Source organism: Watersipora subatra, chromosome 4 (assembly GCF_963576615.1).
Source record: "Watersipora subatra chromosome 4, tzWatSuba1.1, whole genome shotgun sequence".
In the NCBI taxonomy this organism is placed as follows: Eukaryota; Metazoa; Bryozoa; class Gymnolaemata; order Cheilostomatida; family Watersiporidae; genus Watersipora; species Watersipora subatra.
The window spans coordinates 35,869,941-35,895,078 of NC_088711.1; the positions used below are offsets into that span (position 1 = coordinate 35,869,941).

At 36.1% G+C, this 25,138-nt stretch overlaps 1 protein-coding gene across 2 annotated transcripts in view; it reads left to right on the top strand.

Moving 5' to 3' along the window:
• LOC137394890 (cytoskeleton-associated protein 5-like) overlaps positions 1-12,052 on the top strand; it is a 59,161-nt gene extending 47,109 nt beyond the window's left edge. Inside the window, exons 30-39 of one of the 2 annotated variants that reach the window (XM_068081668.1) lie at positions 13-184; positions 775-927; positions 3,765-3,947; positions 4,315-4,499; positions 5,892-6,159; positions 7,563-7,694; positions 8,115-8,204; positions 9,360-9,543; positions 10,496-10,668; positions 11,367-12,052. In XM_068081668.1, the coding sequence (XP_067937769.1) occupies positions 13-184; positions 775-927; positions 3,765-3,947; positions 4,315-4,499; positions 5,892-6,159; positions 7,563-7,694; positions 8,115-8,204; positions 9,360-9,543; positions 10,496-10,668; positions 11,367-11,492 (1,666 nt within the window). In that variant the 3' untranslated portion in view covers positions 11,493-12,052. The remainder of the gene's footprint in view (positions 1-12; positions 185-774; positions 928-3,764; positions 3,948-4,314; positions 4,500-5,891; positions 6,160-7,562; positions 7,695-8,114; positions 8,205-9,359; positions 9,544-10,495; positions 10,669-11,366) is intronic. The other variant, XM_068081669.1, reaches the window with a different exon arrangement.
• The last annotated feature ends 13,086 nt before the right edge of the window (positions 12,053-25,138 follow it).

Here is a 25,138-nt window from a genome sequence, read left to right on the forward strand (position 1 = left end):
TTCTTGTTTTAGACCAAGCACTGCGGGCACAGTTGCGCAAGGGGCTGACATGGCTGCCCCGCGTGACCCGAGGTACACCTTGACCACTTGCTATAATCCTCCCATGGATGAGGTGGTCCTAGAAGAGATAAGTGATGAATTATTTCGCTATGTAACGGAGCCCATTCCACCCCTGGTTCTTAAGGTATCTCTGGTTCTTAAAGTATCCCTGGTTCTTAAGGTATCTTTATCTTAATGGCAACTTTAGATGATACGATGCATTAAAAATAGATATTTTGATGAAAGAATACCTGAGTTAAAGTGGAAAAGAAGAAATATAAGCATATCAAAACCTTACAGATTTTGGTTGTTTTGCAGTTTCATTGCAGGCTGCAGCTGCTCCAGTAGTTATTCTACATAAAAATATACTCCAGGAGTTACATTATAAAAATGCTCAGAACACTTTTTGTCTTATTCAAGCCGTAGGACTTATGATTCTTTTGAGAGCGCTTCTCTTCAATGTTCTTCTTCACCAACACGTTCAGGTCTGGTCAGTTTTTTAAATTGGTTTGCAATGCTAATAAATAATAAAATACACGCTACATGTCCTAACGAGTGCGGATATAGGTGCAGTTGGAATCTTCCTGCATCAACTATAAGGATATAATTTGATTAACTGTATAGATTGTATTAACTGTATTGGATGTTGGTCACAGAGCTGATCTCTAGTTTGGCAATTAAACTTAGCATGTGTTATATGTAGCACCATACACATATTCTAGTTGGTTATTACAGACTAGGAAGTTACCTCCTTCGACTCCCACTAAAGGAAGCATGCAGCAGCAGAACCTTCTAGAGCAGTCTCCAGATGCCAAAAGTGCAGTTGACATGACAGTGACCAATATTGCTAGTGGCGATCTTTTCACTGCCTCCAGTGCCCTCAGTCAGGTAGAAATTAAAATCTAGCCATGAATGATTTGCACAGCACTGGATTTGATTTTGAGACTTCGAGATCTAGAGGTGGCAAACTTAAAGGGTGACTTGCAACAAAATTCACATTACAGTTATTTGATATGAAAAGATTCACCATGTCTTACTCTGTTGTGTTGTAGGTGCAAAATATGTGGAAATGTGGTTACAAGGTCTTAAAAGCTCAAAAAGAACAGTTAATCGCAGTCACACGAGACCGTCGTAGTTTGGATTCTCTTTCCAAAACGGCTCAAATGTGACGTAGTTGTGAGAGATGGTTTCTGTTTACACTTTCATGCAACCTCATTTGTCGAAATATTTTTACAAATATACTTCACGCATTCAATAAAACCATGCCTATTGTTTTTACGCATCGGTTTTATCGCCATTGTAATGCTGTCACTTTTAGCACCAATATCTTATAACTTACCCAAAAATTTGTTTAATTTTTTAGCCTTAGCTTGAAGAAGTACATATCATTGTCTGATAATCATGACGAGCCTGTTGGTCACCTGTGATAATCGAAAAGTGCTGCAGAAATTATTGTGAAGTATCGGGTCACATGATCAGATGACGACTTGACGATTAGATTAAACCGAAACAAAACTGTAAAGTAGCGAGCATCTATATTTGATACGGGGTCTTTGGTAAAACCCGAAGTGTTTGTTATAAACTAGTTCTGCGATAAGTTTTATATTGAGCTTTTTATTGGCCTTTCAATTCACGTGAGAACATCACATGACAAGACAACCAAATTTCATGGCTATGTCAGAGAAATAAAGAGATTCCAATCTACGGCGGCTTTTCGTTTTTGAGTTTTTAAGAGCTTGTAATCACATTTCCACATATTTGGCACCTACAACACAACAGAGTAAGACATGGTGAATTTTTGATACCAAATAACTGTAATGTGAATTTTGTTGCAAGTCAACCTTTAACCATTAAGCTACAAGGAATACAATTGATTCATTGGTCAAATAGTCATTACATTGGTTAAGATACTCACATTTGAAGCGCTTGCTTGGGGTCAATAACTAGCACTGTTGACCATTACACAACAATTTTTAAGCTGGCCCAAAACACAGGTATTGTTTTAGTAAAGATTTTAATAAAGATTTAGCTTTCCAGGTAAGTTACTCAAATTTATCAAGTAATCATTGTATTACCCGTGCAACACCAGGCATTCAGCTAGTATATATTAGAGCTGTTCGATGTCTACCTGCACTATGCATTCAATTTCAGAGTTGTTTTCTCCTGAAAACCGAATGAAACCGAATCTTCATTTGTTACTTCGGTTTACTCATATGGGCATTATGAACCGCATCGAACCGAGATTTGTATATTTACAGTATTAATAAATAGTAAACTAATAATTACTATTTGCAAAAAATGTTCAAGTAATGGTGTCATTTTCAACTATATTAATATTAATTAACCAATACAATTTGAAAAATGTTATCCGCTTTAAAATTTAATGAATCAACATCTAATTAATTAATTTAAAAACAATTGAATAAATATAAATAAAAAAATTACAATATGCTCAGGACAAATACAATCAATGAAGATTAATACCATAATAAGATATTACAAATATGAGTCTCTTAACTACAAAACATCACATGAGTTAATTTGACAAGAGTCAAGACTATTGCTACAATTTGGATGAAAAAAACCTCTAAACACATTTGCTGACCGATCAATACTCTCACGAAACTTTGTTTAGGAAGCTGCTGCGTGGGCATGCGCAAACACTGAATCGAATCGTGATGTAAAATTCGGTTCATACGCAGTTGTCTTCTCCTTCTGAATCGATGAACCAAGAGAGAATAACTATCGAAAAACCGAATGCACTCGAATCGTTATCCAGCACTAGTATATACATTGTATATATACATGTAAATGTGAGTCTGTTGTCGTTCGTATGTTCAATTATAGCGATAAAGTTTTAGGAATGAAAAAACCGCTTTGTTCTGGAATTGAGAAACCCCAGTTCTGCAGACAAGCGTGTGCTATTCACTATGCCATGTGGCCTACTAGCCGTACTATGGAATAATTGTGCACACACTTATTACACAGTTGAAATAAACACAGTTACTATTAGTTACTGCTAGCACACTTGAAGAACATTATTGCGTGAGAGATCATGACGGGTAATGTAATGATTACAAGCACAATTATAGATGCGGCTTCTATTATAAAGACTAGCGGAATTTCCGGCGTTGCATGGGTATTAAAATCAGCTTACAAACATGAGAGGTAAAGTAGTTGTCTGCCATTAGCCTGGCACATTGCCAATGGCTAATTGGAGTAGGCTAGTCACTTACTGATAAGAGCGTGAGAGCAAGCTTTAATCACGTAGCGTAACGCATCTATATAGCGGTATTTTCATCCAGATATTCACTCATATCGCCCAATGTATCTATCAATCCCACGTAGCTAAATGGTTTAGTGTGTAATCTGGTGAACGGGAGGTTCCGAGATAAAATCTTCTGTGATACAGATTCTTCATTCCAATATTTTGACAGCTATAGCCGGACAAACTGAAGTACACAGACACACTAACTTTGAGATTTGTATATGTAGATTTAGACTAGCTTGAGTTACTCAAGGTCATTGGGTAAAGAAACATGGTCAATATCAACTACATTACCTGCTACTGTTTATAAGCTGTCTTTTATTACCTGTACAACGCCGGGCATTCACCTAGTTATTTATATAATGAGTGCGCATGAAAATATCCAAAAATTAGCTATGTAGCTAGCAGTTGTTTTACATAGCATAAAATAACCCTAAAAGTGTAATTTTTGTTGCAGCTGAACTACACCATGTCAGAGCCACAGCACCAGAATATGGTCAGATCATATGCCGACCAGATTATAGTAATGATAACTTTGCAACTAAAGAAGTTGCACACAACTCATCTCAATGACACCGACAGCGCAGCAACCTCTGCTGCCATTAAACTACACTTCATGTGCACATCGCTCATCGTCGAGGTACGTTCACTTTTCACATGGTGAGCAACCTTATCCGCAAAGTTTTACCAACACCCGAGATATGCTGGAAAGCTTTGGTTTAGGATGGCCCTGGTGGCCTAATGGTTGCTCAAGACAATTATTTTCATTAGCAGGAAGCTGTAGCCTAAGCTCTTGAAGAGCTTGGATTATTACATCAAATAAACTAAACAAGTTGATAGTGTATTATTTCTTGTGTAAAATGGCGGGTTGTCATAAACTGAGGCAATAGTTTGTATTTCATGCTAAAGGCTTCATTACTTGCTCTCCCATTCGCTTTACTGAACTAAAATATACTTCTAACATTATCTTGGTTATATTGTACTCAGTACGTTATTTGTGACATTAGCTTGCAGAAAAAGACATGATTGATAAGACAAGCATAGAGGTGTTTAAAGACTTCATTGCTCAAGCTGTGTCCGGTGTCCTTGACCCCAAGCTTAATGATCATCCTGAGGGAGCAGACTGCATATCCAACCTAAACATATCCCTGGGAAAGATTTTGCTCCATGGTCATCACACTAACACACTATGGTAAGTTCTTCAATCATTGGTAATGAGTTGACTGCGGCATCATTTGGAAGCGCCCTGGCAGCATTTGGAAGTACTTGCTGACATGAGTCGGACACATTAGCATTCCGTTTTATTCTTCGTATTTGTGTTAATGACAGGTGGGTTAGTAATGCTCATGAGATGTGCAATAAGTTTGGTAAATAGAAGTTAGCAAGGTTTTGATTGCTTTATGCAACTGACTATCATCTCATTAAGTCTGCAGCACTAGCCCTGCATGTTGGGAAGCTGTCTTCTTTTCTGTAGTATCAGCATAAGAGCTCAAGGAACCTCTAGTTGCTATATTTATCGGGTAGCTATCTTTATAAATGGTCAAAAACTGCAGTCTTAGTATATTCTCTTTCGGTCTGAAAACATTGAGGTTGGGTATATGAAGCTTATTTGCGTCCCTAGGCTGTTTTCGTTAACTTCCATCAGTTTTCCGTCACTTATTCTCTAGCTTTTTCTGTTTCTGGTCACCACTTGTCTTCTCCTGCCAATTTTTCCTACTTGTTCTATGTGAATGTATATATTATATATATGTATAATAAATATATAATACAGTCAAACTCAAATAAGTCGCCCTCGAATAAGTCGCCCTCGGATAGCTCGAACACAAGGTTAACTCGAACAGCTTTTTGCCCAACGGCTACCGAGATGGTTGTTATCGCTTTAGAAATCACTTTATTTCAAACCTCAACTTTTAGTAGTTCATAGGCGTCGTTATTACCATCATCGGCAAAAAAATTTTCGTTAACGACTTGTCTAACGGTTCGAAAAAATCAAATTTTACCAAACATCCGCTTAGCAATGGTCTTTCGAAGGCATGAAAAAGTGAGGTAACCTTCGGATAAACTTGAAGAAAAATCGGCAAAATTGATCTTGGTTAAAACGCTCAAAAGAAAAAGATGTCTTTTCTTCTGAGCATTTCAACAGCAATCAAGTTTTGCCAATTTTAATCTGAAAATGTCCTGGCAGTCACATCACCGAAAACAAACCAATCTCAAGTGATAGAAAAATCTCTATGCTTTCCGATAAAAAATTTTAAACTTTACATTAGAAGCATTCAATTTGAAACAAGCCATTTATGCTTTTGATTTATATATAGTTTGTATATGTACATGTATTTACTAATATGTACCTGGACTTGTGACAGTGCTCTGATAACTTGAATGCTCTGATAACTCGAACACTTTCGCTTGGTCCCGTAAAGTTTGAGTTATCCATGTTTGACTGTATATATATATATATATATATATATATATATATATATATATATATGTGCGATGTTTGTTTATTTGTTGTACATTCAATGACCTTTGTATGACCTTTGAGCGATGACAGGATTTATCACATCTAATTCCCCATATGTTACAGTGCTCCCCTGAGTCTACTCCACGACTGCTCTGGTGCAGTTCTACAGTGTACAGACTCTTATATAGAACTTGTACAGAAATGCGTATGGAAGAAGACACGCAATCTCTCAGCGGTTATATCTAAAATTGAGATGGGTCCTGTTCTCAAGATATGCAACTCATTCTTCAATGACTATCCTCCTGCATACTGGAGGTCAAAACCTAGCGACAAACCACTTAGAACGGTCAAAACTGTGATAGCCACGCTGATATCTCTTGCTTCAGAGAGGGTAAGTAGTGCGTAGCAGCGTAATCTGAATATATACCTGTATTCTTGCCTATTTGTAGACAAATTGAAAGATTGTCATTGGTTAAGGCCACTTTTAGTTATACATTAGTTGTATCTTACGTATAAAACAAGTTTTTTGCTTTTCAAGTTCATGCTGTTTCCTTCAAAACAATTTTCAAAGAGACGAGAATTTGCGCAACTCTATAAATAATCTCTATAAACAATTTCTTCTCAACTTCATGATTGTTCTAAAAGTAGATTTACGCTCTATGCGTTCTTACGTATATTCTTACAAATGTTTCTTTTTTATTGCAACACAACAATTATTATAATTGCTGTCAATATTAAGCAGGTTTGACATTTGTGTGACTGTAACAACTGATTACTCTGGGTGGTCCCCTAAATCTAATCACTTTGTTAACCAAAGTGATTAGATTTAGGGCTAAGTCGACCAAAACCATCCTTACATTAGCTACATCAGTGGTAGGGGGTGATAATGCATGAAAATGACCAGCACTTGTCCCGTAGCTTAAGACAATGTACAGTTTAGCTTCAACTTTGATCAATCACCTTAACATACAATTAGTGCGGAATGCGACACTAAATATAACTGCATATTTCTTTCACAATTCAAAGTAATGTTTAAAATACATTTCTCAAACATTGCAGTTTTGTAAATCGGTACATATGTACACATTCGTCTCCTGTAGATCTATTTCATGTTCATTGGTTCTATAATGTTCAAATAATATCGAATAGTGTTTCATATCTTCCTGTTATAATTTAAATACTGTGGGTCACAAAAAGACTTGTGAGGGGTAATAATGAGAAAAAGCAGAAAAAAACAATTTATTAGTTAGAATTGAAATAAGAACCAATAAAAAAACATGATCAATCACCTTCTGAGCAGTTCTTAAAAAAGATTTCAGCAGTAGCTAACATCACCCCAGTAATTAACGTGAGAAATAAGGAGAAATTGATGCAAGAAAAGAAAGCCTTACAGGAGTAAAATGTAAAAAACATCAAACACTTATGTTTTTCATACTCGTCTCCTGTATGACCAAAGTTACACCTTGATTAGCCTGTTCTAAATGTCAAGGTGAAACCACAATAAAAACCTCTTTTTGGGGATAAACGATTATTTTGTAATTTGTTTAGTTTCTTAAATATAGTTTAACGCAGTTCTATGTAATGCATTTGTTTTATATTTGTCAATTTGTCACTATGAAATAAATCATGCAAAAAATTAATTCTTGTTAAAATATTTGTTCGAGCATACAATACCTATATGAAATGAAAGAAAATCTTGGAAATGGTTAAGCTCATTTTTGGAGGTTTGATTGTGACACTCAATATTTAGATAGCAAGCCCAATTCTTAGCCAATGTCATCCGACTTGTCACAGGTTTACACTGCAATCTCAGTCGCCACATACTCTCCAAAGGCTGAGCTGGAAGCCTACATTATGAAACACATAGCTAAACGAGAGAAGAGCTCTCAGAGCACCGTCACCGGTAATGAGACGACCTTGAGTCAGGTACACTTTGACCCTTCTTTAATGTTCAGTTCACATGAGTGCGGGTCTTGCGTGAGACTTGTGGCAAAACGAGCCGTTGTTTCTGTCTGGGCAGTCACACCGATTCAACAAATAATAGTGGGAACTATATTTTTATGAGTCTGAACATCATTTCCTCTTGAGGCTATTTCAACTGTTCGCTCATGAAGCACCTTTAATAATTGTCTTTATTGATATTTTTGCATCTTTACTGTGGAACTTTTTCATAAAACATAACAATCTTGTCCTGCAAAGACATATTAAACCAGGACAGTTTGCAAACCTTTAGCTTTTGTTGTTGGTTTATCCGGTTTCTTTAAAGTAGCTGCAGGCTGGTCAGCTTTTGTTATTAAAACGAGATGAACATCAATGTTTAGATTGACATCGATTGCTTCCTTGTAGCAGCAAAGTCCGGGTAAGATGGCACAGTTCATACACAACAGCCTTGCGGGCATATTCAAAAAGATCGGATCAAGGGAAAACTCAAAGGAGGTCAGTTGTTTGTTGCTCATACAGCTTATAACTGGTCTCCATTATTTACAACTCGACTTCTGCCTTTTCTCTATGTATGATTGCAGTAGATCTTCCTTTTTATTGGGCACATGTGTCTGGGCTTTATAGTTGAAAAGAAGTTAAACTCGAACATATGAGAATACATTTTTAAATCGTGGGTTTATATGCATAAAAGAGACTTAACATATTAAATATTGATTAAGGGACAACTCTATTTTAATCAGGAGTTATTTTATCCTACAATAATAAACCATTCAGTGCGTTTACGTGTGGAATACAGTGCAGGGCAGTGATTACCTCAAATTATTCTTGTTGCTGCCACGCAAGCCAAATGCCAACTGAACTAGTCATACATTATTATTATTATAACACATTTTTTATATTCAATTCTTTTGTAGAACAATAATTAAGATAAACAAGAAAAACAAAACCAATCTTTATATAGCTAAATTGTGGGCACTGGTCTAGATTGATGATGTGCTGATTTCTATAGCTAAATTGTGGGCACTGGTCTAGATTGATGATGTGCTGATTTCTTTAGCTAAATTGTGGGCACTGGTCTAGATTGATGATGTGCTGATTTCTATAGCTAAATTGTGGGCACTGGTCTAGATTGATGATGTGCTGATTTCTATAGCTAAATTGTGGGCACTAGTCTAGATTGATGTGCTGTTTTCTATAGCTAAAAGTCGTGTTTTGTTATTTGCAATATTTTGAAAGTCAACTAAATTGATACAGATTTATTAATAACTGAATTATCATGGCGAATCTTCCATTTTTAACTTGACTAGAATTAGAAAAGCTTGCTCAATTTTTTAATATTTTTGTTATATATTGTGTAGACAACATTAACTAAGTGTAAATTGCTACATTTAAACAAAGGACAATGAATCTAAAAAAATTTGTGCATGAAAATGTAACAAAGTTATTTACTCGCCCAATGTCTCTAAACTACTCATTCTGCACTTCCTGCAATTATTGAAAATTACAGCTTACGCGTGAAGCTTTCTTGAACATTTTCTCACTAACTAGTTCTAGTACTCTATTGGCTATGTCAGTGACCGCAAATGTGTCCTTTTTAGCCAATCACCTTTCTCTGCACTCTCCACTGTACACGCCTCAATTATTTTACAGGGGATTATGGACCTCTACTTATTCAGGGAAAAGTATCCGGATGCTAGCTTAGAGCCATTTCTAAAAAAATCCTCTTCATTTTTTCAAATGTACATACAGAGGGGTTTGCAGAACATCGAAAATGAGAAAAAGAAGGCTTCGTCTACTATCGGCCTCGAGACAACACGAGGCAGTGGAGGAGAAAGTATGTTAAATTCTTGGATAAATGGTCGTCTAAAATAATATGCAGAACACCTTATTATACCTACCGATAGGCATGTATATACTGTTTGAGTATAAATGTTACTGGGAGAATGTTCCATCATATAGCTATTGATAAGCCTAACCTCAGATAAGCAGTAGATGTGCCAAGCCATCTAGCTCTATCCTTTCAGTCCTGTTATTTGGACGGAAACCTTATCTAGTGGTTATGTTATTGTTTATATACCAGATGTTATGGTGGGTTTCCCTATGGGATGAATCAAGCTGATATCATGACAAGTTGGTTGACATTGTTTAACATGGTGGCTGCATTTAATAGCATCAAATTATTAATCGTAGAGTTATGGGTAATTGGTAGTGTTTAGGCTTGCTGGAAAGACGGTGAAGGCTGGGTTTATGTGGCTCACTATCCTATAGCATGTTTGACATCTACTTGTTTTGCCATAATGCACTTACGGAACGTTTCTTGATATAGTTTCATCTACTTTCGTAACAATAGACCATATCACATGGAGCTGACAGTTCAGTTTTTCACTCAAGTATACACACTGGAAGCCTTAGTTTGACCAACACTACATTGGTTAAAAGCATATGAGACAGCAAAATTGTTTATTGGCAGCATGACCAACAGCAGTCTTTGTTACACTCAGACGTCTAAAATAATTGTACATGTTTGTCTATACCAACTGTCCTAACTGATGGTTAACAAACTACCTGCACTCGACCTGTATTTCATCTTTACTATACCTGTGTTCTACCTGTACTATAACTACTATACCTGTATTCTATCTGTACTCTACCTGTACTATACCTTTATTCTATATGTACTATAACTGTACTATACCTGTATTTCATACCTTTATTGACCTGATCTAGACCTGCACTCTACATGTACATTACCTGCACTCAAGTCACGTAAGGGTATTGGTCTATAGGTCAGGCACGTGGGGAAATAGACTGGATGGAGAAGCTGAGGGGGCACAGGGAGAGAATGAAGAAGCTGGGAATATCAGTCAAGCCGATCAGCTCGAGTACTGGTAACCTTGCACAGGCAGTCTCTAAACCTCCTCCGGATGTCGTACTCAGCACACGCCCTTCCAATGTAATGGTATGTTAGCTGTGCTACTCAGCACGCGCCCTTCCAATGTAATGGTATGTTAGCTGTGCATCCCTACTGTGTGTTATATGCGTATATGGTGCTGTGTGTTTCAACCTCTATGAAAGTGTTTGTCAATGTTTGGATTCTCTGCCAATATTCATGCCATTGACCAGTTTCATTATTTTCATATATTGTGATACATTGACAGGTAGGACCTAGTGGTAGCAGTCTTTTAACTAATTTTGATTAAAATGATGTCTAACCTATGTCAGTGTGCTAGATTGTCATGAGCCATTTCCCTATCCAGAGGGGCACCCTTTCATGATTTGACGAGGTAGTGAGACGGCATGAAAGATGGAGGAAACATTTTTAAAATCTCAAGCATTGAAAAGCTGCTTATTTTGATTAAAATCTTTTCAAAATTTATGATATTATTGACAGATCTCTTACCAAACTTACCAGCTTACTCTCAAAACCTCACTCTTATCAAAAAGAATTGTAAGATTTCTTTGATAAGTTTATATTTGTTCTGGTAGCCATTTTACTCACATTTTGTGTAGCAGTAGATTGTGTTGTCGAAAATATTTCTTTGTGTTTTTCCTGAATGGTTAGGTTTTTCCAACATGGATAGCAAAATCTGTGCATTCACGTTGTTTCTTTATTGTTTTCAAGTATATAGATGACAGTTGTTTTCAACTTGTTGTTAGGAGGATGTGCTGCCACGACCTACAGCTAGCGTTGCACCTACTCCTGTCTCTTCCTCAGTGAAAAACGCTGAACTTATGGAACTCAAGGCTAGATTAGAGAGAATTAAAAAATCATCACAGACTTGAGACCTGTTATTTAATACGATATCTTACCCACTCAACGCAGCTGTTGTATTTAGGCTCTTTTCTTCATATGAACTCTCATATGACTCCTCATGTCAGCCACTGCTCATTTTGTGAAAAGGAGTGAATGGACTTCCTCCTTATTTTATTGTTTACTGCTAGTCTTGGCTTTATCATGTTCTTCGCTATTCATGTCATACTGTCATTGCTTACACTGTTTTTTGTAAAGACGAATCAAGAGTCAGGCTGCTATATTGATAGCTTAGTTTATTTTTATAATAGCTGTTGGAAAATTTAGTGAAATCGCATGCTGTATGAAAGATTTGTGAAAATCAGTTTTTGTTGAAATAGACATTTTTTACAATTTTTATCATGTGAAGCACTCCATAGTGGTCAAGAAATAAGCTGAAAGTATGCTTTGGTATTCTTAGTATTGTTATCTTCAATGTTTATTTGTTTTTTTACAGCAGTGAATTGCTGAATTCACAAAAATTGGCACATCCATAACTTGCTGATTCATAAATACTTCAAGATAAAACATGGAAACTTACGCTTGCCCTATACTCACAGGTCCGATGCATTTGCAAACAAGTCTTAACATATCCTGGCTCACAAAAATAATAATTGTTCATACAGGTTTATGGGAATATTTGATACATGAGTATGTACTGATGTCATCAGTAACTTGAAGCGAATTTGGTTTTGATGCCTTCAAAGGTTTAAATAGCACATCATAATTACTTGCAGCAGACTTGCCTTTGTTGAGCTGGGTATATATTACACACTACGACTCGACTCATATAGTGGTAATGACTGTGTGAAATAGTTCAGCCTTTGCCAACAAAGGTAGAATCGTAAATAAACTGATAAAACGTAATGCATCTTTCTAAAAAAAGAAACTAGCACGGGTTTACGAATGCCAACTGAGCAAAGGTGTGTACTAAGTTGGGGTTATCTGTTCACTGAGCGACTTAACACAAAGCCTACAACTTATATTGATACATAATTCAATATAAAGTAGTAGTGTGAGTTCGTGTGAACAGCTACCAGTGTGAGAAGGCAAGGAGGTGGTACAAAGGAGCAAAGATTAAATGCAGTTCATCAGCATTGGCGAACGATATTACTCATATTAGCCTCTTCGTAACAGTGATCAATCAACAAATCACTTGGCTGGTGGTACATGTTTGAAAGATATTATGTGAGGTCAAATAACATTTGTACCACGGTTTATTTTTGCAACACACACGTGCATGTAAAAGTAGCTGTCTCAACGCTGTTAGTTATTCTGCTTTATGGGAAAAATATTCTAAAATTACAACATATTCCAAATAAAAAACCTCTATTTGCAGGCAAGATAATTTTAACAACATGTAAGTAGAGTCAAGTACCATCTCTTGTGGCCCTCAACAGCACCAGCATTGTAGACAAAACTATCAATGCTGTTGTGATAGTCTACCTTTTGTCTTGTTAACCAAATAAAAAAATATCGGTTAAGGTTTACGATATGGCTAATGCAGGTAGTTCTACGTTTTCATACAGTACTGTAGTGAATTTTTGTGTGTGCTTCTCACTAGTTGAGCGAATTACTGCACTTGCAAACACTATTATGTGGGATCTATTACAAGTTGGCTGATATTAATAAGTTTGATTATATACATGTAAACATGGCTGTATACTATGAAGTAGGGGGTACAGCTGGCTTTTGAATTTCCATTCTGGTGGAAATATTCTGCTCAGCAGATTCTCTTGCAGGTAGCTGTAAGATTTTAATACATGTTTTTTATAAGCATCATCGATAAACAACAGAGTATTAATATTGCTAGTCACCAAAGTTCCTGACTGAACACGTGCTCTCATTGCCTCTGTATCAGAGTAATATAACCTGCTGTATGACACCAAAAAGGAATTGGTAGAAAACAAAAAAGTGATTAGTAGAAGAAAGAAAAGGATTACTATTTGCCATGACTCTTCAGTAGTCCTATTCAACAGCCCTACTTAAATAAATCAGGTAAGTGCAACAGGGTATAACGATCCCATTGCTGCCACTATTGTAGTAAATATTTTTGCGTGTGCCTCTCGCTAGTAGAGCAAATTCTGCACTTGCAAACACTACTATGTGGAATCTATTACAAGTTGGCTGATATTACCATGTTTAATTATATAAATATGGCTGTATTCGTGTACTACCTGTTTTGATCAATGACTCAGTAACACTTGTGATTAGCTGTTGTTAGTGCAAGAGTATAAGGAAAAATCAAAGACCATGTGCAGACCAAAACAACAACAATATAGTCTTTAACAAATTTATACTTGCCACCAAAAAGAAAATAAGCCTACGTACAAAACTCAAAACTTTACGGATAACAATATCAAACAAATGAGCAAATTAGCAGCTACAGTCTTTCATGTATATCAAATGAATGTCGAGTCACTCGTCCAAAGCTTTCCTTTTCCTTTAACCTTGCGGAGCCCCTTGTGTTAAATTTAACACATCAATCTGGTTGAAGTCATAAATGGCTTTCATATGCATCAATTTGCTAATTCTTTATTAACCCATTAAGCCCAATGTGTTATCTTTACCACACAAGCCAAAAAGTTTGATTTGTTGGTTGCTCTTTGTGGTTTCCTGCTAATTCCCACATGGCTTCAAACTGCATGGTGTAAAATAGCTTGATATGTGCCAAATTTTGCAAGGTTATAAGGCTAGTAGAATTTGAACAATTATGGAATTACACAAACAGAACGTTCAATTTCTGCATTATTGCCATTAACATTAATTCTGTAATGTTAAGTTCAAAAAAAATGAATTTCAAAAATAAACTAGTATGTGGCCATTTACTATTACTAGTAAAGCATTATCATTACATTTCTAAAAAAAATATTGTTCACAACTCAATGACAACAATGATATACAGCCCCCACATGGGGGCTGTATATCATTGATGACAATGATATACAGCCCCCACATGGGGGCTGTATATCATTGATGACAATAATATACAGCCCCCACATGGGGGCTGTATATCATTGATGACAATTAAAGAATTAACATTAAAGAATTAATGTTAAGTCCATTAAAAATCTAAAATTCAAACTAATGAAGTTGAATATTTTTTCTGACTCAATAAACAAATCAAAACCAGCAGGAAAAAATGTTCACCTTTGGGCTCCGCAGGGTTAATTCCTCGACTTTTCCTGAAGAAGAAAAGCAAGCAATTTTCTAATTATCCTAACCGTAGCTTGTTTATAAGCCGGTGTTCATAAAGAATAATAGTAACCTCATTGCTTACAGTTGACAAACCAGTGTGGAACACAGTCTATCAATAGCTTTGCAAGATTCAATGAGAAGCTAACTTTCAGGAAAGGCAAATAGGCTATAGGCCGAGCAGACAAAAGAGCTCTAGAAATGATGTTCCGTTAGCACCCCTTTTCAATGGCAATTTCTGCAGTGAACTAGACTAATTTTGGTATGGAAAATTCAAAACTGAAGAGTTGCCACAGCTGCCATTCTCACTTATATGAGAAATTTGATAAAAATGATATTTTAGGATTTATCTCTCCTGTAAATAAGATTCCTTCCATAGAAGCATTAGATTTGTAACTTTTTATCATAATTATTTTGCTGTGATTTAGAATGTCAGAGGTAAAGTCAAAATTCATCTTCTATCTATTTTCGAACATTCCATATCCTACGATTGTTACACCCTCATGTAAACTATATACATGTATATGTATATACGTTTATGTATATGTTGTTGAATATGTACTAGTTGTTGACATTGACCAGTCATTGTCTTGTATTTGTATAAAGCCGTTGTCAGAATCTTTGTTCATATTGGCTTACTCATCTGTTATGCAATTATTATGTAATAATCCTTTTACTCTCTTGTCTCACTTATGTAGTAAGTCAGTTGCTGTTTAGCTTTCAAATATACATGGTTATACATATATACATATACATATACAGGTTATGGGCTCAGACAGGCAACCGAAGAAGCTGTACACAAGTTTATCACTCATCATGGCAACACATTTTCATTGCACAGTAGCTCACCCTGGCTAATTCACTCTGGAGCATCGCGTCATATGTCACCTAACAGGGAAAGTTTTAATAGCTACAAGAAGCTAGAACATATAGAAATGGTCAGCCTAGGTGATGGTCGAACAGTTGAAGCTGTGGGAGTTGGTGCTGTAAAAGTGATGCTAAAGCTCAATAGTAGAGTTCAATGTGCAGCTGTATTTTACAATGTACTTCATGTCCCTCAGCTAGCTAGCAATTTATTTTCAGTTCGAGCTGCCACTAAGAAAGGCTACATTGTTCAGTTCGGTCATACTCGATGTTGGATTAAAGATGCTAATGGTTGAGTTAGGGCCATGGGATCACTAGCTAATAAGCTGTTCAGTCTAGACTGTGTACAAACTGAAACTCAATACGCAAACACTGTTAGCGCAGAGATTTGGCATCAATGTCTAGTACATGTGAATGACGCTAATGTGAAAAAACTGAGCAAAGGAAATAGTTTGTGATACAAGCTTACCTGCAACAAACATTCCCTTCTGTGAAGGCTGTGCTGAAGGGAAAATGACTCGTAAACCTTTCAAACCTGTGGGAGATATCAAGGCTACCCGTAAGCTAAAACTAGTACATTCCGATGTTTGTACAATGGAAACAGAATCAATTGGAGGTAGCAAATATTTTGTTACTTTTATAGACGATTTTTCTAGACGCTGTGCTGTGTATTTTCTTAGAAACAAATCTGAGGTATCTGAGAAGTTCAAAGAGTTTGAAACATATACAGCTAACCAATCTGGAGAAACCATTCAAACACTGAGATCAGATAGAGGTGGTGAATACTTGTCTCAAGAATTTACCGACTAATTGAAATCTAAAGGTATTCATCATGAACTCACATCGGCCTACTCAGCGGAACAAAATGGTGTTGCTGAGCGAATGAATAGAACTCTGTGTGAAGCAGCCCGTTCAATGTTGTACCATGCTAAATTGCCAAAGCAATACTGGGCTGAGACCATTTCTACTGCTGCCTACGTTAGAAATCGGCTTCCCACTTCTTCACACAAGAATGATCTCACACCGTATGAGAAATGGTATGAACGCAAACCCAACATAGACAATCTAAGGGTGCTTGGATGTATTGCTTATGCTCGTATTTCAGATCAACTACGACAGAAACTTGACAAGAAGTGCCAGAAGCTAAGGTTTATAGGATACAGCAAACAGTCAAAGGTATACCGCCTGCTTGATGAATCGACTGGTAAAGTCACTACTAGACGAGACGTGGTATTTGATGAAACAAACTTTACAAACACCGTTAAACCATCATGTGACCAATATACAAAGCAGAAATCTATTGTTGTTGAACATTCAGTAAATGAACAGACAACTCCTAGTTTCTCTGGGCAATGCATGGTGAAGGGCAACAGCGACGATTATCTGCTCGCAAACGTAGACCTCCGGTTCGCTATGGAATTGATGAGTATGTAAGCCAGGCTCAACATGTCAAAACTATGTGGGAGTGTTGAATATGTACTAGTTGTTGACATTGACCAGTCATTATCTTGTATTTGTATATAGCTGTTGTCAGACTCTTTGTTCATATTGGCTTACTCATCTGTTATGTAATTATTATGTAATAATCCTTTTACTCTCTTTTCTCACTTATGTAGTAAGTAAGTTGCTGTTTAGCTTTCAAATATACATGAATAACACATGTGTGTAGAATTGTATGGTTTAATAGCTTTATTTTACAAAAACAATTCAAAACACTATAATTATGTTTTATAACTTGACACTGATGAATCATAGAAAATAATAAGATACAAGATAAGTGCATTCATGGTTTGGGCTTTGACATGACTTGTGTAGCCCAGATACATGGCTCTCAAGAAATTAATTTGATAAACATTGACTAAGTGCACAGATCAAACACTTAGTCACTGTGTAGAAAGCTGGAAAAACTTTTAAAGAGACTTTTTAAAGAGCCTGAAAGGTCTGTTTCCAATGGTGTATGCCTTAAAGTTGTCTGCAAGGGCTACTAGATTCACAGAACATATGCTATCACAGACTAACAACAGTAAGATTGAGCTTGTTATGAGAAAACACAGTGAGGTGAGTGAGTATTTCTTTTAGATTTGTGATACGTTATCACTCAAACATTTAAGGTGAGATAATGGGACTCATAATTGTTCTATAAAATAATTATGTGATTTAATTACACAATTAATAATTATTATTAAGATGAAAGGAATGCTGACATGGTAATGTGTGCAAACCATTAGTGGTGGCTACTGATCAAGATGCTTGTATTCAGTTTGAAAAATAACTAAATTTTGATCCAGCCAGGCATTAATCATTAGTCTTGCCCTTGTTTATCGAGTGGACAAATCATGCGTGTATTCAATCTAGTTTATTGGCTACTATCACCTGACTAAGTGATAGTGATTTCCCCAGTCAATGTTGTCCTGGCATTCATTTAGCTACATGAAGAGAGTCGGAAACCTGCTACTCACGGTACACCTTGTCAAGATGAAGATGAGTCACCAAAGAAAATCACAAGATCCAATTATATTATGTTGTTCACTTACACGTATCAAGACCTACATTTAAACATATATGCATGATTTTTGAAAAGAAGGTGCAGTACTGCTCACTTAAATCAACTACTCGCAAAACTGTCTTTCATGTGGCCAAAACTGTGTCTGCTGGTATGTCCATATATCCTGTAAATTAACCTAAGATATGATTTCTTCAGTTGCTTTGACTACGATTAAGTAATTGATAAGTAATTGATAAGCAGTGCCTTGTATTGTTTTCCAGACCAACTTGCACTGATATGGCACCAATGACTGACATCATATAGCCCTACAAGCAACTATGGCCCTCACAACGAATTTAAACTCCTATTGCCAACTTCAAGCATTATTTCACCTAAACAACTTGCTAATTTTGTGAGTGGTGCACCTGTCTACATATGCAGATGGATCGAAGAATGCTGCTACCATCAAACAGGAAGAACATGTACTTTGTAGAACTTTGATCAAGATGTGGTTGCTTTAAAGATGGCCTCTCATAACAAGTGTTATGACCAGAATATCTGCGTAATGCTCGATACACAACTGCGTAAGTGGTGACAATGTTAATCAGTCTTGCCTCAACAGAATCAATTAAGATTTTTCACTACTTACCTATGGTATCTTGGAATTTTTTATGTAAGGGAACAAGCAGCGGCGAGCTGTGCCTCTAACTGCAGTTTGTGGATATTACAGCCCAGGTTCCCAGAGGGCAACTGAGTTAGAAACCTTCTCAATGGACTAGTTCATATCTATGGCAGACATGATCGAACTACCATAAATGCAGTGACTCCAAGCTATTGAGGATGTGGGGCCATCCTTATGGATGTCTTGAGGCTTATCCAAGCCCTGCCTGCCATTGCCATTCCTTCAACATTCCGTCAACTTGCTGATACTATTCTCGATGTGCTTATTGCTCATGCTAAGAAGTACAATGCTGCTTGTGTGGATTTTGTGATCGAAAACTATTGCAAGAATAAAGCTACTAAGGCTACTATGCTCGGAGATGAACTTCCAATGTGAAAATCTTATAGGTTCGCATGGTTTCTCTGGCTGTGATGCAGGGGCAACTTTATTCTCTCTCAGGGAAATTTCTGGGCAACCTTATACTCTCTGTGAGACCTACACATGCAGACTCTATGGCCAAGAAGATAGCACCCAAGAAAATGGCACAGACTTATACTGACTAAGGAACAGGCTTTTTGTGTTTAGGTCTAGGCCAGTCAGTCCCTCCCTCCCTCCCTTCAATCGCTGAAAAACCATGTGCATTGTGTCAATTATGTAGCAGCTATACCTACATGCATATGGAAAGAGTCAACAACACAACTTGCCAATGCACCATTTCCTTCTTTACACCGGTGGATACTGGGTAAGGAAAATGATGAGTATGCAGTAAAGTGTCGTACCAAAATCATCGCCCCCACCTGATATCCTACAGGCAGTTTTATGGGAGTGTCAAAAATCCAGGTGCCGAGGATACTGATGTGCCCGTATCATGGCAGAGCTGCCTTACACAGAGCTTTGCACATGCGTGCACTGAAACAAAACTGTAGCAGGAGTAGCAGAGGATGCCGATGATGAGGAAAATGACTAAGAACTCAATATATCGAACAAGTAGTTAGGATATGCAATATTTTGAAATATCCCAGCTCATTTTGTAAGACTGTTGACATTAGCTACTAATACTACTACTAATAATAATGCTAATAATAACCACCAATTATTATTTTCGATGATTAATCAGTGTCAGGTTATAAAACATAATTATAGTGTTTTTAATATTTTTTGTAAAATAAAGCTATTAAACCATACAATTATACACACATTTACATATACGTATATACATGTATATAGTTTACATGTGGGTGTAACAATTGTATGATATGGAATGTTCGAAAGTAGATAGAAGATGAATTTTGATTTTACCAATGACATCCTAAATCACAGCAAAATAATTATGATGAAAGGTTGCAAATCTGATGCTTCTATGAGAAGAACACTATTTACAGGGGAGATAAATCCTAAAGCATCATTTCTATCAAATTTCTCATAGAAGTGGGAATGGCAGCTGTGGCAACTTTTCAGTTTTGATTTCGTCATACCAAAATTTGTCTGAATCACTGCAGAAATTGCCGCTGAAAGGGGGTGCCAACGAAAATGCAAGATAAACTGCCTTTACTTGGCGGGTACTTGGCCTACGGCCTAAAAGACGGTCAGATCTAAAAAAGATAACGATTTGTGAGTTTCTAGCCGCAATTCCTAAATCGGTTGCGGAATGTACACAAAAATAAATTTTGGCGCCTACAATATAACTGAACGTTGACAAGGTCGTTTCTACGGAACTACAAAACTGCTAATGCTAGTTGTACTGCGTAGTTGTAGTAGGCTGTTGTCGTAAATGGTTTTTAGTATACTCTTGAATAGGGCTTGTACATTGATACTATTATTATTACAAACTATTATATATGTACTACATTGCAAAGCAGTTATTTTATATGACTACAGCAAGTTTTGGCTTGCCCATAAAACAGTTATACTTTTTCTTCTAATTACAATACAAATTAGAACCTGACTTTTCAGCAATTATTAGCCTAGCTACAAAACAATAATATTTCTATTAAATAAATGTTAGAAACTGACTTTTCAGCAATTATTAGCCCAGCTACAAAACAGATATATTTCTATTAAATACATATTGGAACTTGTCTTTTCAGCAATTATTAGCCCAGCTACAAAACAGTTATCTTATTTCAACTTCATGGACTTGAAGAGCAAGTATTAGACTGGCTACATAAAAGTTTTATGACTTTATACAAACTAAAGCTTAGAGTTATGAGAAGGTATTATCATTGTATGTTGTATGTAAAAGTTATATACTATTTAGATTTACATAGCATTTCTCAACGAAATATAATATGTACCAAATAGAAAAACCATTGAAAAAGTTGAATACACCAAGTTGCAAAATTGTGTAAAGAAAAAGTACACACTGAGTACAGCTGAGTACACACTGCCTTGATGCATATTCCACTAATGCAAACAAACTGACTAGAAATACAGGATGGCTAAACTATATAAATGTATGCAACATAAAAGTTAATAAAACAGTAGTTAGTACTGAATCAGGGCATCAAATAAAAGGTAATACACTATAATAGTCCAGTGTGAACAAACAATAAAATTTTGTTTTAAAACATATTGAAGATATGCCAGTTATCCGCATACATGTGTACATTGGAAAGCATAACAGGAAAGCATATGTTTAGCTATGCGTAATGGATTTTTCCATACCATAATATGTTGGAGATGGCCTACTATTGTCATCATCTGGAGTCAACTTTTTACACCATGACTCGTAAGCTTCTAGTACAGCTGGACTCAGTCTAATAAGTTGCCGACTAATGACCGGATAGTCAGAGCTACTCTCTTTAAGATAATATAAAATGGTCTCATTTACCATCTGAATACCATATATATATGTTCCAGATATATGCTCCTGTCGACAATGTTCGTAATCTTCGGCTGGAACTACATTAAATACACCAAAACTAGTATGGTGTGTTTTATAGCGCTTCAGGTACTTGATTTTATAATACATAAGCTGAGCATCTAGTGAGACAGCAGGAAATTCCACAGGGTTTTCTGTAAGCTCCTTGCCATTCCAGTTGGTAGCTTCATGATCTTCTGTTGTCGTGAAACACTTCACTGCTCCTTCTCTGGTGGATTCTTCCTTGGCTATTACACAAATAAATAAATAGAAAACGTTACAGACTACTCCACAAAGTTTTGATCTAGTTAACCCTTTGCTTACAAAATCCATAAAAGCCCGGAATACGAGCATTGTCTCAGCGTACGGATCTGGAAATAATTCGGCCTTCGATAGACCTTTTTTAAAATATATTATTTATTAAAAAAACAGCATTAAAATGAGTAATTTGATCAATTTCCGTCGGCTTTGTAATACTGTTTTGAGGTTATAAATAATACCTAATACACATGTGCAAGCAATACACTTTGCAAAGATGTGTTCTTTTATGGAAATCTATTCATCATGAACACACGCGGTTGTTCAAGCTCTGCTAAAAAAGTTTGTTTAGAGAAGACATCGACTGGTTTGGAAATGAAGAAAAGGATATCAGGTCGGAATAATGTGGGGTAGACGATGAAAGTGAAAAATAAGATCAACAGGGTGAATTGGATTGCGAAAGTGAGAATGAAACGGCCGGCGATGAAACCGGGAGTATTTACGGATTTCAAAGAGGAGCTGACTTAAAACAAAAAATTACATTTTGCTGACAGCTTGGCAGGAGTAAGTTCGAATTTTTAAACAGGTAAGTATTTTTAACATTTAAAGCTTTTTATAACATCGGCCATTATAAATGTTATATTTAACGAAACGAATAAATATGGCCTCCAAAAACATTGCGATGCTTCGGAGCCTGTTGATGGTAAAGATATTTGGCGAGTTATTTATTTAGTTTTGCATATAAGTATTTTCAAAAAGCCTACTCTGTTGTCTTACTGGTCCACAATCCTTTATTATCTACGTTGATTTTTAATAAAATTAAAAATAGAAAGAAAAATAGAAGCAAGTTTACTTTCTACTGTGCATTTTGCTGACAATTTTGAACAGCCTGCTAGCAATAGATTTTTCAAGTTAGAAGATCTTTTTGCCATGATATGCGACCGGTTATATTCTGTTTCACTGCCTGGTAAATTCATATCTATAGATGAAAGCTTGCTGGCTTGGAAAGGATGACTTGGACAACCAGTTTCTTTGCAAACTCTTGCAAACATATGACACCGTGCAGATGCTTATCATAAACCATTTTCACAGAGTTATTGCTTCCAAAAATGTATTTGTTATCGATGTTTTATGATAGAAAGGTGGCAACATTGACACATCACAATGTTGATAGAAATATTCACAGACGAATAACTTTGCAGGGACGATCTACAGGGAATAAATGGCTGCCTGTTGAGAAATTTCTAAGCTTTCAAATGCATATTCATTTATAGCTCTATTCCAATTTGCATGTACGTTATAGCGAAGTTTAGGCGACATTGTCAGGCCTCCATTTTTCGCTGGTCTTTTGGGTCACGCACTGAGAATTTCGAGTGGCGCTCCCGCAATGCATCGGAGCTCATAACTCCACTTTCAATGCTCTTTGACGACCAATTTTTTTTGCAAATTGTTGAGAACCTATGAATCCGTGCATGTATTATTTATACAACATTGCCAATTACCTTTATCAATTAGGAAAATACAATTGAAAATGGTGTATAAAAAAAATTAATAGCTTCAACAAATTGAGACTTTTGCTGGAAAGCATTTGCAAGCTATCTGCATAGAAAAATATCAGCTTGTAGAGAAATTTCTCAGCTTTCCTATGCATATTAATTTATGTAACTATCAGAATAGTGATGTAAGTTACTGCAGTTTTTATGCAGTCATGCCGAAGGCTCAAATCGCCCTAGTAATTGCCTCCGTACGCTGGTATTTTCCCGGCCGTAAGCGCGCCGTAGCCAAAGGGTTAAGAACATGCATTAGATATATATAAAGCAGGTAATGTCCATAGATACCAACACTATACTATTTAAAGATATCAGAATAGTATTCTCATGCTCTAGATTGGTGAACACAGTAAAATAATTTTTATGTATTATTATGATACAAATATAAAACTTGTTAGCCTGTATGTGACTTACATCTTCAACCTACCTGCTTCAATAGAGAGCTTGATATCCGCCAATGCTCGACCATCTTCCTAACATAAATAAAGACAACTGGTTAAAAACGAAATTCAATGCAAAAATGTTAAAAAGTTGTTCAGGTTGAGAAAATTAAACCAAATAAGTGAGGAAGTATCTTAACATCTATTTACATACAAGATATACAGATGTGCTAAATCTGCTGGGAATAGTTATTGTTTCACATACCTTTATACTTGCCAATAATTCTTTACGGTATGTGGAAGGATTTAAAGACATATCACCATCTTTTCTATTTTCTAGCTCAAACGATTCAACATATCGTTGCGCATGCTGAAAATATTAATAACATTATAAAAATGGAGATTCTTAGAATTATTCTTTAGTAAGTTTACAACAACAACAAAAATGTGCCGAATATCTAGAAAGTTCAAGATTATTGCATAACCCCCTACAAGGAATCACACTAATTTTGGTGAAAAAACATTGTGGTTAACAGTGAAAATTGACAGAATAGGACTAGGTTCCTTAGTAATAGTTAATGTGTAGATAAATAATCCAACCAGACGTTTCCTACTGATAATTGTTGAAGTCTTGAGACCTCTACGAATGAGAGTGTCACTCACCTTGATAACATACAGTCCACAGCTTCACCTTGGTAACATAGTCCACAGCTTACACAATCTTTCTGTTGCATAGCCGCCATCTCACTATCTGTCACAGCATAATCAGCAAACCTCTCATCAACAGAAACAAGCTTCCTGTAAATATTGTTGCTAACAGTGATCTTTTGGATTAAACCATTTATGCTAGAATGCAAAGGCAATAACTGTTGCTTTTTGTAAGATTTACCGACAAACCTAGTGAAGGATTTCATGCCCACCTTTTTTCAATGGTCTGTTGTCCTTTGTAAGAAAGAGAGTCCTTGAATGAATTTTTCAAAGTTTCCTATCTACCAGCTGCAAACAGAGTACCGTATACAACTTGTATATAAAGCTATGCAAGCTAATGCAAGTTGCATGTTATAGATACACGCAGAGCAAGTATTTCCGTGTCTACAAAACAGTTATCTTATTCAAGTTACATGCTATATAAAAGATGTGCTGTTTTAAATTTTTAAAACAATTATAATAACTATGCACAGCCATGCAACACTAATTGTTCTAAAAATTAATATCTTGACATAGTCTTTTAGTATAAAAGTGCAGCATAAGAATACTAACCATTAGGGAGTAGTGACTTCGCTCAGAATCATGTCTTGGTACTATAATAATGTCAGCAGGCTGGTCTAATGCGTTAGTGAGACTATCATGGATCAGCAGAGCATGAAACTGAAAATAAACATTTGA